Source organism: Mustelus asterias, chromosome 1 (genome assembly GCF_964213995.1).
Source record: "Mustelus asterias chromosome 1, sMusAst1.hap1.1, whole genome shotgun sequence".
Taxonomy (NCBI): domain Eukaryota; kingdom Metazoa; phylum Chordata; class Chondrichthyes; order Carcharhiniformes; family Triakidae; genus Mustelus; species Mustelus asterias.
Window position 1 is genome coordinate 71,429,929 of NC_135801.1, and position 16,134 is coordinate 71,446,062.

Genomic DNA, 16,134 nt, shown 5'->3' on the forward strand with positions numbered 1-16,134 from the left:
GTTATGTTTGTGTGAAGTTTCATGATGAGAATTAACCTTACATAAGATTAATCTACCTCTTAATCTTATAGAGACTGCAATCAAAGAACAGATTCAATCCAATTAGTTGAATGTTCTGCATCAGAATAATCAAGCTTTTAGATTAAACCCTTGCTGTTGTTTTTTCTCTTCTGTCTGCTATTTCTTAGAATGCCAGATTTCCACAGATTTTAACAAACGCCTATCTAAGGAAACAGTTTTATTTCTTGAACAGGTTGCAAGTCTAATCGATAATGGCATTACACACTTGCTCAATAATCATAACACTGCTCCAGATGTGATTGTGCCAGCATTTTGATCTGTGCAGAGTTTGCATGTTCTCCCCATGTCTGCATAGGTTCCCCCCGGGTGCTCCAATTTCCTCCCACAGTCCAAAGATGTGCAGGTTAGGTTGATTGGCCATGCTAAATTGCCCCTTGATGTCAGGGGGGATGGCAGAGTAAATATGTGGAGTTACGGTCTGGGTGGGATTCTTGTCAGTGCAGGCTTGATGGGCCGAATGGCCTCCTTCTGCACTGTAGGGATTTTATGATTAAAGGCAACGTGAGCGTAGATCATTTGGATGTGGCAGAATATATTCGATGAAACAGTATACTGATAGACCTATCCACCACATTAGGTGTTAAGATGTCAGTTACAAAGTTTGCTGGCTGCAAGACTAGGTTTTGTGCTTTGGGGAAAGGGAATAAAACACAAAAGAAAGGGAAAAACAATTTCTGGTGCTATCAATTGCAATATTTGCCTCAGTAATAAATAACACTTGAGTGGTAAGTAACACATATCTGCAGTCAGGAGGTTTAAAGCGACCTCTACACATTTTCAACTGCTTGAAAGAGTTTGCAGGAGTAGTCAATTTACTTACGTCATATGCGCCAGCTTTGATCTGCTGATACAGCCTGTGCTGATCTTCATCCCAGAAGGGAGGGTAACCAACCAGTAGTATGTACAGAATAACACCTGCCAAAATTAAATAAATACTCAATATCAAAACAGTATTAATGCGGTTAATGCACAGCCAAGCGGTCAAACATGTTCAGACCACAGCAAATTATTTTTGAACAGTACAGGTCAATATTTAGAATTATAGAACAGAATAGAATCCTTACCGTGCAGAAGGCAGCCATTCAGCCCAGAATGCACCGACCACAATCCCACCCAGGCCCTATCCCGTAACTCCACGTAACTCCACCCTGCTAATCCCCCTGACACAAAGGGTCAATTTAGCATGGCCAATCCACCTATCCTACACATCTTTGGACTGTGGGAGGAAACCGGAACACCTGGACAAAACCCCCACAGACACGGGGAGAACGTGCAGGCTCCACACAGACAGTCACCCCGGCTGGAATTGAACCCAGGTCCCTGATGGGATGAGAAAACAGTGCTAATCACTGTGCCGCCCCAATTAATTTTCCAAAAAACAGTTCCAGCACAATGAAGAATGTCACCTTCTCAAAATGTTTGTGGTTGGGCACATTACTGACACCTGGAGGACACAAGTATTTTAGCCTTTAGTTTTCAAGAAATTTGGGTTCTACACCTAGACTGGAGGTTTCCCAACACTTGGAGCTACGAGGAAGGTAAGGGCTAAATCAGTGCAACCGAGACTAAGCACTCAAACTCGCTATACAGAGTTGTGCATTAGTCTCCACTAGCAGAGACCTAGAAGGGGTGGGTCAGTAGAGTTATAGAGGTTTACAGCATGGAAACAGGCCCTTCAGCCCAACTTGTCCATGCCGCCCTTTTTTTAAAAAAACCCCTAAGCTAATCCCAATTGTCCGCATTTGGCCCATATCCCTCTATACCCATCGTACCCATGTAACTATCTAAAATGCTTTTTAAAAGATAAAATTGTACCCACCTCTACTACTACCTCTGGCAGCTTGTTCATTTGGTAAATCATTCACCACCCTGTGTGCGAAAAAATTGCCCCTCTGGACACTTTTGTATCTCTCCCCTCTCACCTTAAACCTATGCCCTCTAGTTTTAGACTCCCCTACCTTCGGGAAAAGATATTGACTATCTACCTTGTCTATGCCCCTCATTATTTTATAGACTCTATAAGGTCACCCCTCAGCCTCCTACGCTCCAGAGAGAAAAGTCCCAGTCAATTCAGCCTCTCCTTATAACTCAATCCATCAAGTCCCGGTAGCATCCTAGTAAATAAGTAGTTCTAATAATTCTAGGATTGCATGTCATACTATAACAGGATTCTCATGGATGGAAGTATCCAGTTCATTGTCCAGGATACCACCTAGACAATGAACTCAAACACTGGAAATGGGTTGAAACCATTACAAAAGAAGCAATTAATGATGATTTGAGTTCAAATCCACTGGATAGAGGGCAACGTTTAACAAAGTTATGTGTTAATCATGCTATCATAAATTTTGCTTTAAGAGCATTGTTTCTGGAAATTATCGCACTTTGATTCAACTTGTGTGCTTTTGAAGCAGAAGAAACCAATTTATTTGATAGTTTTCCTGTATATTACTAGAATGCATAAAATAATTTCATTTCAATTTTGGAGCATCCAGCTTGAATTCACTAGTTTTGAAAACAGGACAAATTTAAGCATCCCCTAAAAATACTTTGAGTTGACACAAATATCTTCTTAAATTTACTTAATCAACTTTTGGGCATTCTGTTATATTCACTGTCATTCCAGTGCAGCTGATTAGAGGGAAGAATAAAGTCAGAGGTCTACAGCACAGAGAAAGGCCCTTTGGCCCATCAAGTCTACATTGGTCAAAGTCAAACTACCCAACTATTCTAATTCCATTTTCCAGCATTTGGTTGCCTTTTTATGCCTTGGCATCGCAAGTGTACATCCAAATACTTCTTCAGTGTTATGAGGATCTCTGCCTCCACCACCCTTTCAAGCAGTGAGTTCCAAAATCCCATCACCCTCTGGTGAAAAGGTTTTCGCTCACATCCCCTCTCAACCTCCTACCTCTGGTCATTAATTTTTCCACCAAGGGGAAATGTTTCTTCCTGTCTACTCTATCTATGCACCTCATAGCATATACATCTCAATCATGTCCCCCTCAGTCTCCTCTGCTCCAAGGCAATCAAGCCCAGTCTATCCAATCTCTCTTCATAACTAAAACTCTCCAGTCCAGACAACATCCTGGTAAATCTCCTCTGCACTCTTTCCAGTGCTATCACATCCCTCCTATAATATGGATGTCAGAACTGCATACAATATTCTAGCTGCGGCCTAACCAACGTTTTATATAGTTCCAGCATAACCTTCCTGCTCTTAAACTCTATGCTTTGGCTAATAAAAGCAAGTATACTAAATGCCTTCTTAACTGCTTTATCCACCTGCCCTGCTATCTTAAGGGACCAGTGTGCTTGCACACCAAGGTCTCTCTGATCCTGCCCAAATGCATCACCTCACATTTATCCGGATTGAATTCCATTTGTCATTGATCAGCCCAGCTGACCAGCCTCCCCATATCCTCCTGCAATCTCTATTTAACAATTTTCATATAATCTGCAACCCTCCTACATTTAAGTCTAATTAATTTATATAATCCACAGACAGCAAGAGCCCCAATACCGATCTCTGCCATACCCCACTTGACATTGTCTTCCTGTCAGAAAAACAGTCTGGAAAAGACTGCCGTGATTAAACATGCTGGAAAGTCCACCCCCCCCCTTAATCTGTGCTCATGGGGGTCAATGATTAAAGCTATGTTTGGTATAATGTGAAATTTTTAGATCCCCACCTTCATTGAAATTGAACTGACATTGAAATAAGCATCATAGAATCCCTGCAGTGCAAAAGGATGCCATTCAGCTCATCGAGTCTACACCAACTCTCCATCAGAGCATCTTAACCAGGCCCCATCCTTGTAACCCCACATACTTACCCTGCGAATTCTCCTAACCTATACATCTTGAGACACTAAAGAGCAATTTACCCTGGCCAATCCATCTAACCTGCACATCTTTCGACAGGGAGGAAACTGGAGCATCCGGAGGAAACCCACACAGACATGGGAAGAACGTGCAAACTCCACAGACACTAACCCAAGGCAGGAATTGAATCCGGGTCCCTGGCACTATCAGTGCTAATCACTGTGCTACCATGCCACCCTCAATATTGCGACACATAAGGCTCTACTTTCTTTAGACATTCAGTGGCCTCTGATTCCAGAATAGGTGGGTTGAGAGAGATATAAGACAGTTTCGTTTAAAAAAATTAAAGTATCACTTTAAGTATCATTCTGGGCACTACACTTCAGGAACAATGTGAAGGCATTAGAGATGGTGTAGAATATATTCACAAGAATGGTTCCAGGTATGAGGAACTCATGACATAGATCGACTGGGGAGGCTGGGGTTCTCCTTGGAGAAGAGAAGGTTGAGAGGAGATTTGATAGAGGCATTCAAAGTCTGCACAGAATAGTGACAGGAGCAAGAACCAAAGAACAGCAATTTAAGATAAATTTAAGGTTGTTTTATTCAATTTAAGGTTGTGTCATCAGATGTATATATGCAGTCATGGGCATCTGTTACAACTTTTTTTAGTATTTATTTTTCTGTCCCATTTGTTTGCTCATGAGATCACGGCTGCAAATACCGTTCCAGTTTGTTTCACGTTGTTGCTGCCCTTCCTCCCATTGCCCCCTCTACCCATCCATAACAGCTGATGGAGATTTTCTCAGTCGAGTTGCACTGCTTTATCCTATTTTGACTTTCTTGAATGCTTTATCAGGTAAAAGCCAAGGAGCAGATGTAGGGTATTAGTGCACTGAGATGCATTCTTGTTCCTTTTGTGTTGGAAATCCCAGTGAACAGGTTTGCCTTCAACAGTTACTAAGTTGATTTTTTATGTCTGAGTCTGGTTCACATGGTTTTTAACTTTGGTTCTTATAGTTTGAAGGTTAGCAATGTAGTTTTATAAAATGAGAAACGGACCTGTGTATCTTGTTAAAAGGTGCTTTTTGGTTACCATGCTTTGTTCAGTGGCACACACTGGGCGCCATCTTACCGGCCGTTCATGCCCTGCTCCCACTACAGTGCGGTCGAAGAATTTGACGGCCAGCCAAATCTCCGTTCGCTGCAGTGGAATGGGAAAATTCCACCGACATGAACAGTAAGACTCTGGCCATTGACTTTGACACTTATTTGTCTGAAATCTGTACATATTTTCAACAGCTGAAAGAGATGATTCATTGTACATTTCTAATAGTAAATGTAATAAAGTGTAATTTCAGGAAAAAAAGGGGAAGGGTATTGAGATGGATAGAAAACTGGTTGGCAGACAGGAATAAACTGGTCTTTTTCCGAATGGCAGGTAGTGACTAGTAGGGTACGCAGGGATCAGTGCTAGGACTCCAACTATTCACACTATATATTAATGATTTAGATGAGGGAACTAAATGTAATATCTCCAAATTTGCAGATGATACAAAGCTGGTTGGGAGGGTGAGCTGTGAGGAGGATGCAGAGCTGCTTCAGCGTGATTTGGACAAGTTGAGTGAGTGGGCAAATGCATAGCAGATGTAATATAATGTGGATAAATGTGAGGTTATCCATTTTGGTAGCAAAAATAGGGGGGCAGATTATTATCTGAATGGCCATAGATCGAGAAGGGGGGAATGTGCAACGAGACCTGGATTGTCTTATAGACCACTCACTGAAAGTAAGCATCCAGGTGGTAAAGGTGGTAAATGGTATGTTGGCCTTCATAGGGAGAGGATTTGAGTACAGGAACAGGGATGTCTTACTGCAATTATAGAGCTCGGTGAGACCACACCTAGAATATTGTGTAGTTTTGGTCTCTACATCTGAGGAAGGATGTTGTTGCTATAGAGGGAGTACAGCAAAGATTTACCAGACTGATTCCTGGCTTGGCGTGACTGACATATGAAAAAAGATTAAGGTGGGGGGGGGGGTTAGGATTATATTTGCTGGAGTTTAGAAGAATGAGGGGGGGATCTCATAGAAACCTATACAATTCTTAAAAAGATGAATCAAGATAGATGCAGGAAGGATATTCCCAATGGTGGGGGAGTCCAGAACAAAGGGTCACAGTCTAAGGGCACAGGTTAAACCATTTAGGACTGAGATAAGGAGAAATTTCTTCACCCAAAGAGTGGTCATCTCTTTTACCCTTTCTCCATTTAACTGCCTTGTCTATTCCTTTTACCTGTACCACACTGCTATCCCTCTTGCAAAGTACTACTTGACGCATTCTGTATTAATTGACTTTTGTTTTGCTTGATCCTTGATAATTTTGTAGTGCCTTCAAGCTAAATGTAATACTTGACAGATTGAATCATGAATGGTTACAGCACAGAAGGAAGTCATTTAGCCTATTGTATGTGTGGTAGCTCTCCGCAAAGACAATATTCTAATGTTGCTTCCACACCATTTCCCTGTAGTCCTGCAAGATTTTCCTCTTCAGATAATGATGCGATTCCCTTGAAAGCTGCAATTGATCACACTCTCAGGCAGATCCTAACCGTTCGCTGTGTAAACAAGTTGCTCCTCATGTTGCTTCTTTTGCCATTCATAGAAATGTACAAAATAGGAGCAGGAGGAGGATATTCAGCCCTTGGAACCTGTCCCACCATTCATTATAACCATGACTGATCATCCAACTGAATAGCCCGATCCCGCCTCCCCCCACCCTCATATCCTTTGATCTCCTTCGCCCCAAGTGCTATATCTAATTCCTTCTTGAAAACATACAATGTTTTGGCCTCAATTGCTTTCCATGGTAGTGAATTCCACAGGCTCACCTGGATTGGAAATTGACACTTGGATGGAAATGAGTTCTCATTCTCATATTTTTTTTAAATGGAGAGGAAAGAAGGCTGAAGAGTTTCAGGAGTGAGAACCTAGAGCAAAGGTAGCTTAAGTTTCTGCCATAAACAGTGATGATTGTTTTGGAGATACGTGAAGGACTAATTTTGTCCTTGTGTCCCCAAATTCTAAATACTAGAACTACATTCCTATCAGGAAGAACTAATACAACAGAATCCAAAAAGTAAAAGTCCCAGGTTTAATTCCTGGTCAGTGCTGAGCTATTTGATTTCAGCCAGATCACACACTATGTTAAAGTTAGAAGTAAAGCTTAGTTATTAGTTACAAGTAGGCTTACATTAACACTGCAATGAAGTTACTGTGAAAATCCCCTAGTCGCCACACTCCAGCGCCTGTTCGGATACACTGAGGCAGAATTTAGCATGGCCAATGCACCTAACCAGCACATCTTTCGGACTGAGAGGGGAAACCGGAACACCCGGAGGAAACCCATGCAGACACTGGGAGAACGTGCAGACTCCACACAGACAGTGACCCAAGCCGGGAATCGAACCCGGGTCCCTGGCGCTGTGAGACAGCAGTGCTAACCACTGTGCCACCGTGATGTTATTATTGGCTTCAGTGTTCCTGTGTGAGGGAAGGGAAAAAGAACCATGGTGCCCATTTTGTATTTCTATCCAAGGATTCCTGGTGTCAGTTTGGTTATTTTTAATACATCAATAACATTATGCCTGATCAGGAAGTAAACAATTTGGCGGAGATATCCTCCATGTCTGATAGAATGCCTCATAAATGATGAAATTTACTTACCACAAGCCCACATATCCACTGGTTTTCCATATGGATCTTTTCTTAATACTTCAGGAGATAGGTATCCTGGCGTACCAGCAAAACCTGTGGATTAGCAAAGCATTTTCAGAAATGGAGCTGATTTCAAATAAATTTTATGTTTCAGTAAAGCAAGACGGCTTTGCATTCCCTTTAATATCTGGTTAGTATGATGCAGAAAATAAATCCATTTCAAACCATTAACTCAAATTTTAACATGGATGGCAGACTAACTGACAAGCAAAAATGACCTAATTTTGAAAGAAATTAGAAAGTAGGAAATTATTTAGCTGGTGATAAAAATTGAAAATGTTAATATCCTGGTGACAAATGCAAAACACTGGGAGCAAAGAAATTGCTGTCACGATAAATTATTGAAGATACTTTCCTCTATTCTTTGTGGCAGACACCTTCAGTAGCTGACCTTAATGAAGCAAACACCAACACTTGGATCCCAAGCCTCAATAAGCTGCTCCAATTCAGATACAACGGGGAATCATTTTGCCTTGGAATAATCAATTAAAATGGGTGATATTATTTCAGCCCCTCTTGATTTTTGTTTTTATTTTCAATGGAATCGGACAGTTGTTTAACAGGCAGCCACGCCAATATTGTCTGTTTCACATTATTGTTCAGAGGCAAAAATTACTGCCTATATTCTTCAGCAATTCTTATGGCTGGTCAAAGTGTGTTCTGTGCATATTTCTTTTTCACAGGTACCACCTGCCTTCCCTACTGCAGATTTGCTCCATTGTCCTGAGCTTTTGGATATGAGGAAAATTTGTTTTGTCACTGATATTGGGAACTGTCAGTACTGGACTGGACACCTTATAAGATGCATCCTTTCTGGTTGTATCACAGCTTGGTATGGCTCCTGCTTTGACCAAGACCGCAAGAAACTACAAAGGGCTGTGAACTAAGCCCAGCCCATCACACAAACCAGCCTCCCACCCATTGATTCTGTCTACACTTCCTGCTGCCTCAGAAAAGCAGCCAGCATAATCAAAGACCCCACTCATCCCGGGCATACTCTGTTCCACCTTCTTCCATCTGGAAAAAGGTACAAATATCTGAGGTCACATACTAATCGACTCAAGAGCAGCTTCCTCCCTGCTGCCATCAGACTTTTGAATGGCCCCACCATATTTAAGTTGTTCTTTCTCTACACCCTAGCTATGACTGTAAGACCACATTCTGACCCTCTCCTTTCCTTCTCTATGAATGGTATGCTTTGTCTGTTTAGCGTGCAAGAAATAATACTTTTCACTGTATACCAATACATGTGACAATAATAAATCAAATCAAAGATAGCCCTTAATGAAAAGGGGATTGTCCCAGGCATCCAAACTTGCTTTATTAAGAAGCCATAACAATTTGTTTTTTTGAAATTCCTAGATGGAAATCCTTTGAATGATGACTTATGAAAAATCTGATGTGATTTGTTAACTGGCATTAAACTGCAGGAGAGTAAAACATAATTCTACAATGTACTCACCAAACCATGCTTGCTGGTCTCCCTGGACTTCAATTGCCAAACCAAAATCTGCCAATTTCACAGCTGCTCCCTTCAATTTACTAGCTAGGAGCAAATTCTCCGGCTTCATTTTAAAAGAGTGGATGAAAAAAAATTAGTAAACCTCAAAATTTATATTTTTCATATCCCTAAATGAACTGTTATTCTCGAGCAAAATATTCGAACTAAATGATTTTTCACAAAATGGTTACCAAAGCATTATAGATCAGAAGTGTTATTTATTCTCCAGAGAGTCAGACCCATACAAGAGACAATTTTTATTAACTAACTTCTACCATTGATCTAAAATTATCAGCAATGGCAAGCTCTGTTCTACAGACTTCAGGTCAACTTCACTTGTTTGTATAATAATTAGTTGGATATTTACAGAGGGCAAAGAATCAAACATTGCAACGACACAGATCATTACTCTGTGATTGCACAGTGACAGTCAATTTAAATCACTACTACGAGCAGTTTCCAATTGTGGCACGAAATCCAATTTATCTAGACTTTATTCTTTATCCCAAACCCAACCTATTACAGCTTCACAACTTTATAGTGCTTTGAAAGGCTTCTCAACTGCATTGTTTTTCCTGCTTGTTTAGCACTCAAAAGGAAATAAATCTGAAATAGATAAAGGTCATACAATTAAACGTGTCTTAAATGATTCCAGATCAAACAGAATGTTGAAAAACATCTAGTGAAAGATAATGCTTTAGATAGCAGGCAAACCTTTGGTTTATATACTAAAAATAGTCAAATGGTATGTTAACTAACATTTTAGAAAATATACAATTCATACCAGCAGAATTATTGATAAATGTGTTAATAATTTCAGTTTATAGAAACTGAAGATTGCTATTCAAATCAAAAAAACTTATCAAGTATTGCAAGTTGTAAAGTACAACTTGCTATTTCATTTAGATAATTTTATATTTGTTAGCAACTCTAGAATTGGATTGCACTTATCTATAAATCATATTACCACATCTAATTAAAAAAGCAAATAATATGCAAAAATATTTTAAAGCACAAATTGTACTTAATCATCAATCCAGTGGCCAGTGGGTCAACCTCAGGAACCTTAATTTAAATAGTTTACCTAAATTAATTCTCAATTTGAGTTGACATGGAAGCAAATCATTTCCCAGGAAGAGAAAAGAAAGGGAAAGCAGCCACAGCCCAGCCTAACTCATCCAAATCTTTGGCAGGCGCACAATGGGAAAATTTGCTTGTGCAATGCAGTTTCAAAGTGGTAATATGCAGACTACATTGATTCCCCAAGTGCAGACAATGACTCCATCTTGCAGCACGCATGGGTTTCTTCATTGATGTCGTTGTCAAAACTCACATGGGCCATGCAGGTAGTGGCTGAAGGCAATGCCTGCCCCCCCGGGGAGTTGATGTAGTCTGCAGAGTGTCACTAGAAGCAATGTTATGTCAACATATTCCTTACCCATTGTATTATGGGCAGTGGTGACTGGATATTCGAAAAGATAGGCTAGATTAAGAGTGCATAGATAGGTTTATTAAACTAAAAAGCTATATTTTTCATCTTTTACAATTCTGGAATCATTTCAAATTTTCTTCCATCCAAGAACTTAATTTTTGATTGCATAGAACACCAAAATCAAACTAATTTAAACTGATCAACAATCAACCACTTACGATATTAAGGTAACCTATCACAACACTCTAGACATAATACAGTTGCTTGTTAGATGCAAAATGAAAGCCACTGAAAGTTAATCAGGTAAGCAAAACTGTAAAAGGATGTTAAGACTGAGCAACACATATAACTGGCTTGACTGTTGAGCAGCAATAAAAGGCATGTATCTCAGGGCGAAGAGTCCAGTATCTGCAGTCATGCATGGAAGATGGCAAAATATTTCTGTTTACAAATGTTTCCTCTGGTTTAGATGTACCCTTCAAAATTATTGAGCTTTCCAATATCTCTCTGCTCCAAGCCCTCGTAGTATACTGCCTCAATGAAGGATGTAGATATTATTTGCAATTTAGGTAATGGCTGAATGAGACATAGAAATCATAGAAACCCTACAGTGCAGAAGGAGGCCATTCGGCCCATCGAGTCTGCACCGACCACAATCCCACCCAGGCCCTACCCCCACATATTTACCCGCTAATCCCTCTAACCTACACATCCCAGGACTCTAAGGGGCAATTTTTAACCTGGCTAATCAACCTAAGCCGCACATCTTTGGACTGTGGGAGGAAACCGGAGCACCCGGAGGAAACACACGCAGACACGAGGAGAATGTGCAAACTCCACACAGACAGTGACCCGAGCCGGGAATCGAACCCGGGACCCTGGAGCTGTGAAGCAGCAGTGCTAACCACTGTGCTACCGTGCTGCCCACGGAGAGGCAGATAATTTGGACAAGCACTTTCCACAATCTAACTGCTGGCTTCAGGTCATACCTTACGGCAAAATCATTCATTTAGCAAAACCAAATTTGACAATGCACATAAACATGTCTTTTTGGACATTCACATACATTGGCTTTCCAGAATTTCTTATTTGATTCTATTTAACTTACTAAAACAAATCCTACATTAAAAGCCAAATGGAGCTTGAGACTCGGCACGGTGGCACAGTGGCTAGCACCACTGCCTCACAACGCTAGGGACCGGGTTCGATTCCCAGCTTGGATCACACTGTGTGTGAAGTCTACATGTTCTCCCTGTGTCTGTGTGGGTTTCCTCCGGGTGCTCCAGTTTCCCTCCCATAGTCCAAAAGACGTGCTCGTTTTGGGCACTGGCCATGCTAAATTCTTCCTTAGTGTACCCGAATAGGAGCCAGAGTATGGCGACTAGCGGATTTGCAAAGTAACTTCATTGCAGTGTTAACTTAAGCACTTTTGACACTAATAAATAAACTTTAAACTAAAATCCTTAAAATTCATTAAGGAATTTTACTTTGGGATGAAGCTTTATTCCAATTGCACTTCCACTGAATCCATTCTTAGTATGTCTCCCTGCCAACTCTTAATGACCAACTCAGAGCAATGAGAAATCTGTTTGCAGGCTGGCTCCATTCTTAGTGGGCAAATTATGGCGGTTCTCAGTCTTTAGCTGACTAGAAACCACGATTAAGATGATGCTATATATTTTGATTATATTATAATGCTACACATTTTTTGAACTACTACCAATCAATTTGCTGTGAGCTCCATAATAGGAGTGACATTTAACTGCACCCATGAATTTAAAACTTACAAACCTTTTTAAAAAATCAATTGGTTTTTAATGGTAATTTTTAGCAATTTGTGCTGTATTTCTGAGAGCAGTTTAAACATAATTGTTTTCTTTAGCAGTATTTGAATACCAATCCTGCCTGTGCTTTGAAACTGGAAAAGGGTTGAAAAGACTTGAAAATGGTTAAGGTTGACATTCATTAATTTTTTTTGGATAAGGTGAATCTGCACAAGGTATCTAAAGAGGAATAGGTATGTAAATTTAATTAAGTTTTTTTGGCTCCAAATTGACAATTCTTCCAGTTGTATTTTGAACTAACTCACCACAAAATGTACAAGGGATAAATGATAATATTGGGGTTCATTTCTCGCGGATCAAAATTGAAAAGCAGGGAAATTATGTTACAGTTGCATAGAACCTCCTTGATTAGACTGCACTTAGAACACTGAGCTCCATATAATGTATAATCTTTTTTAGACTCCCATTCTACTAATTCCCCTGCCATTAATGTCCTTCCTGATTTGATTCTTCTCTATGCTTTCCTGCCCTGTTCTATTTACATTTAGGCTGCTCGTGCTTCTTGTGGATCCACCCTTCCCTTACTTTTGCCACCTCTCTTGTTTACTTTTTCCGATAGGACATTGCTCCTATCACTGTGTAAGTGGAGGCCATTCCATCAGTCAAGCCCTTTCCTATTGAAGAGTTGGGTGTCAGTGCCCCATGAAAAGGAACCCTTTCACACCATCCCATTAATCATGTTAGCTCGCCTGATCTGTCTGCTCCTATGCAAATTATCAAGAAATTATTACCCTTAAGCTCCTGCTTTTTAATTTAGAACCTAATTCCTGATGCAGTTTCACTAGGATCTCCTCACTGTTCCCACCTATGCTGTTTGTCCCAACATGAATCACAATGACTGGACTTACACCCCTTCCTTTACAAGTTCCTCTGCATGTGGTGCATCCACTCTCAAAACCATCAAGGAAGCAACTAATCCTAAAAGTACCTGGAAATTGTTCCAAGAAACTAGTAGTAGAAAAAGGACGGAAATATATCTATATATTTAAGTGCAGTCTTGTCAAGTGGCAAAACATAGCCTTCTATACAATCAAGTCCTTCCACTCCAATGGTTTCCTTTGCTGACATGAGGATACTGAGCAAGGCAAAAAGCTGGTCTGCTATTGGTCCCTGAGCTCACATGCTCAAACTTCCTGCCAAACCTCTGAAGGCTTGAGCAAGAGTTATGAGCAAGAGTTATGAGTATTGCAGAATCATAAAGGTAAGGGCAAGTCACCATAGTCCAAGATGACCATAGACTGGTGGTGATTTAATCTGGTCATCACACCTCAGACAAATGGCAAGGTTGAGAAGAACCACCAACATGAATAACCTCAGTCAGTAGAAGAATTGAACCCACACAGTTGGCCTCACTCTGCATCATCAAAAAGCTGTCTAGCCAATTAAGCTAACCAACCCCAAACTGTAGCATGTCACCAACTTCAATACCGCAGGTAAGGATGACTCAGAAGACTGAAAGAAAGGAAAACCGTAATTGCTCGTTTATACTTATTTTTTTCAGAACAAAATATGCCCTACCTTCCCAAATCTGCTTTCCTCCAAAGGCAGTGACACGTTAGGGCTATTGCTTTGGGCCATAACAATGGCCTTACACACGTAGGGAAGTTGGAAGGAGCTTTGATTCAACCTCATGCATGACTGCAGACCAGTTTGAACTGTTCAAATTATCATCTTCAAATCACTCACCTTCAGGTCGCGATGGACCACACCCATCTGATGGCAGTGTAGCACAGCCTCCAGGATCTGCTGAATGCAATGACTGCATGCAAACACCAGGGGCGTGTATTAGTTCCAAGCTGACACTCACTCTCTGTGTACTGTTGGAGAGACTGGCTTAATGGTCAATAGCAAACAACTGGTGTTTCTTGGAATTGCCCTTAATGGACCTAAACACAGGTGCTCCAGCAGAATAACCATTGGCGCATGAGCTATAATGTTCACAGCTTTGACACAATGATTTCAATTAGCTATATAGTCATCCTTTTTTAGCTACTGGCTAGACATTCAGTGGTAACCATAAGGTCATGATTAGCCAATGAGAAAAGAGTAGCAAGTAGCTACTTCAACAATTGTCTATTAATTTTGGTCAACATAATGGTTTCCAAAACGACACCTTTGGAAAACAAATGCTTTTCAAAAGTTAGTTGTTCTCAGTATTTTTGTACCTTTCATCAACATTTTATTATGTAACATGAAGGTTGCAAACATTATAATCAACATTTAACTGTTAATTTAGGTTAAAAGAGTATTGTCATATTTTTAACACTTTATAATTCCTCATTTTTGCCGACTGCCTATACGTATTCCAATGGAGCAACATGTGACCAGTTGTATAAATAGTTGCTATCACAGTCCAAGTCTCAGAACAGAAGTGGTGTTCATTCACACGCAGCAATGCATCATAAGCAAAATTTAAGAAAAAAAACTACATATTCACAAACCCATACTTTGCACCATAACAATTCAAACAAGTTATTTAATAAAAGTTTGGTGCCCTGAACCGGAAAATTGAAAAGATTGCCCCCCCAATTGCATTCAAAAGCTTTCAGCCATGATGCATAGCAGACATGTGGACTTGCAAATAGGTAAAAGGCACCATGCAGATTGTGCTGAGGCAAGGGATATCTTTAAGGTTGTTTCCCACCCGCTATTAATGTATTTCTGGTTGCAGTTCATGGGTAAATACTGACCTTCAGGTCCCTGTGAACTATGCCATTAAGGTGACAATGATTTACACTTTCTAGAATCTGCTGTATACAATGACTGTGAAGAAACAAGGGCAGAATGGAAGGGAGAAGAAATTTAGGGTACATATTCACAGCACACACATAGAAAGTTCACAGTACTGAACAGAACTTCAATTGCAACTTGAAAAAGGAATAAAAACAGTGACAGTGAACGAAGCCACACTTAGAAGTTTAAAAGAAAAGTACCACAGTCTTTATTGAGAATAATCTCCAAAATAAATCTAATCAGCTAAAAAGCTAATTTGATCTAACATGTTATATATAAAAATGTATGGATGCTACAGATGACTATTTTAAACATTCCAGACAGACAAAACACAGCAAGTTGTTTTTCATAATTTAATAAAGCCATGATTGACTGGTACTGTGTATGACAAAGCAAATCTTAGAGCAAATTATACTCAATTACAATCACACTATCCTTTTACTGACATACACAGATGTATGATAAATCTTCACAAATACCATCACCTATGATCCACAGTTTTCTTTTATGAACAAACAGTTTTAAAGAAGTCAACTGTCATAGATAAAATGGTCGCAGAACAAATTAGATGCAAGTGGGACAGGAACTAATGGCACTGAAATAAGGTCAGATTTGCAATTAGTTTTCTTAATAAAAAAGGAGAATGCGAGATTAACTATCACAGCATTCACCTTGCTCTTCAATGAAAGAAATATAACCTTGACATACAAGTGGAAAATACCATCATCCTAGATTGCAGGGAATGGGGAATGGGATGGCAGCAAACAGGACCCTTTGGATAACTGTCATTGCTCATATGTTGTGTGCAGCTATAATAGTCAGATAACTGACCAGTTTATACACTATCAAGTGTATAATCACTTGCTCAGAATTGTTCTCTTCGACTCTCTGATTGAAGGAGGCAGCAGTAAGAGTCTAAGCACAATAAAAGTAAAATAACC

At 40.1% G+C, this 16,134-nt stretch overlaps 1 protein-coding gene across 14 annotated transcripts in view; it reads right to left on the reverse strand.

Moving 5' to 3' along the window:
• The window catches only part of LOC144494088 (calcium/calmodulin-dependent protein kinase type II delta chain), a 344,749-nt gene that overhangs the window by 104,937 nt on the left and 223,678 nt on the right, over positions 1–16,134 (reverse strand). For 8 of the 14 annotated variants that reach the window (XM_078213767.1, XM_078213738.1, XM_078213690.1 and 5 more), the window contains exons 6-9: positions 14,147–14,219; positions 9,146–9,248; positions 7,633–7,716; positions 902–996 (exon numbers count right to left, since the gene is read on the reverse strand). In XM_078213767.1, coding sequence (XP_078069893.1) covers positions 902–996; positions 7,633–7,716; positions 9,146–9,248; positions 14,147–14,219 — 355 coding nt within the window. Of the gene's footprint in view, positions 1–901; positions 997–7,632; positions 7,717–9,145; positions 9,249–14,146; positions 14,220–15,150; positions 15,224–16,134 lie in introns of all 14 variants that reach the window. The other 6 variants (XM_078213682.1, XM_078213758.1, XM_078213730.1 and 3 more) reach the window with 1 other exon arrangement.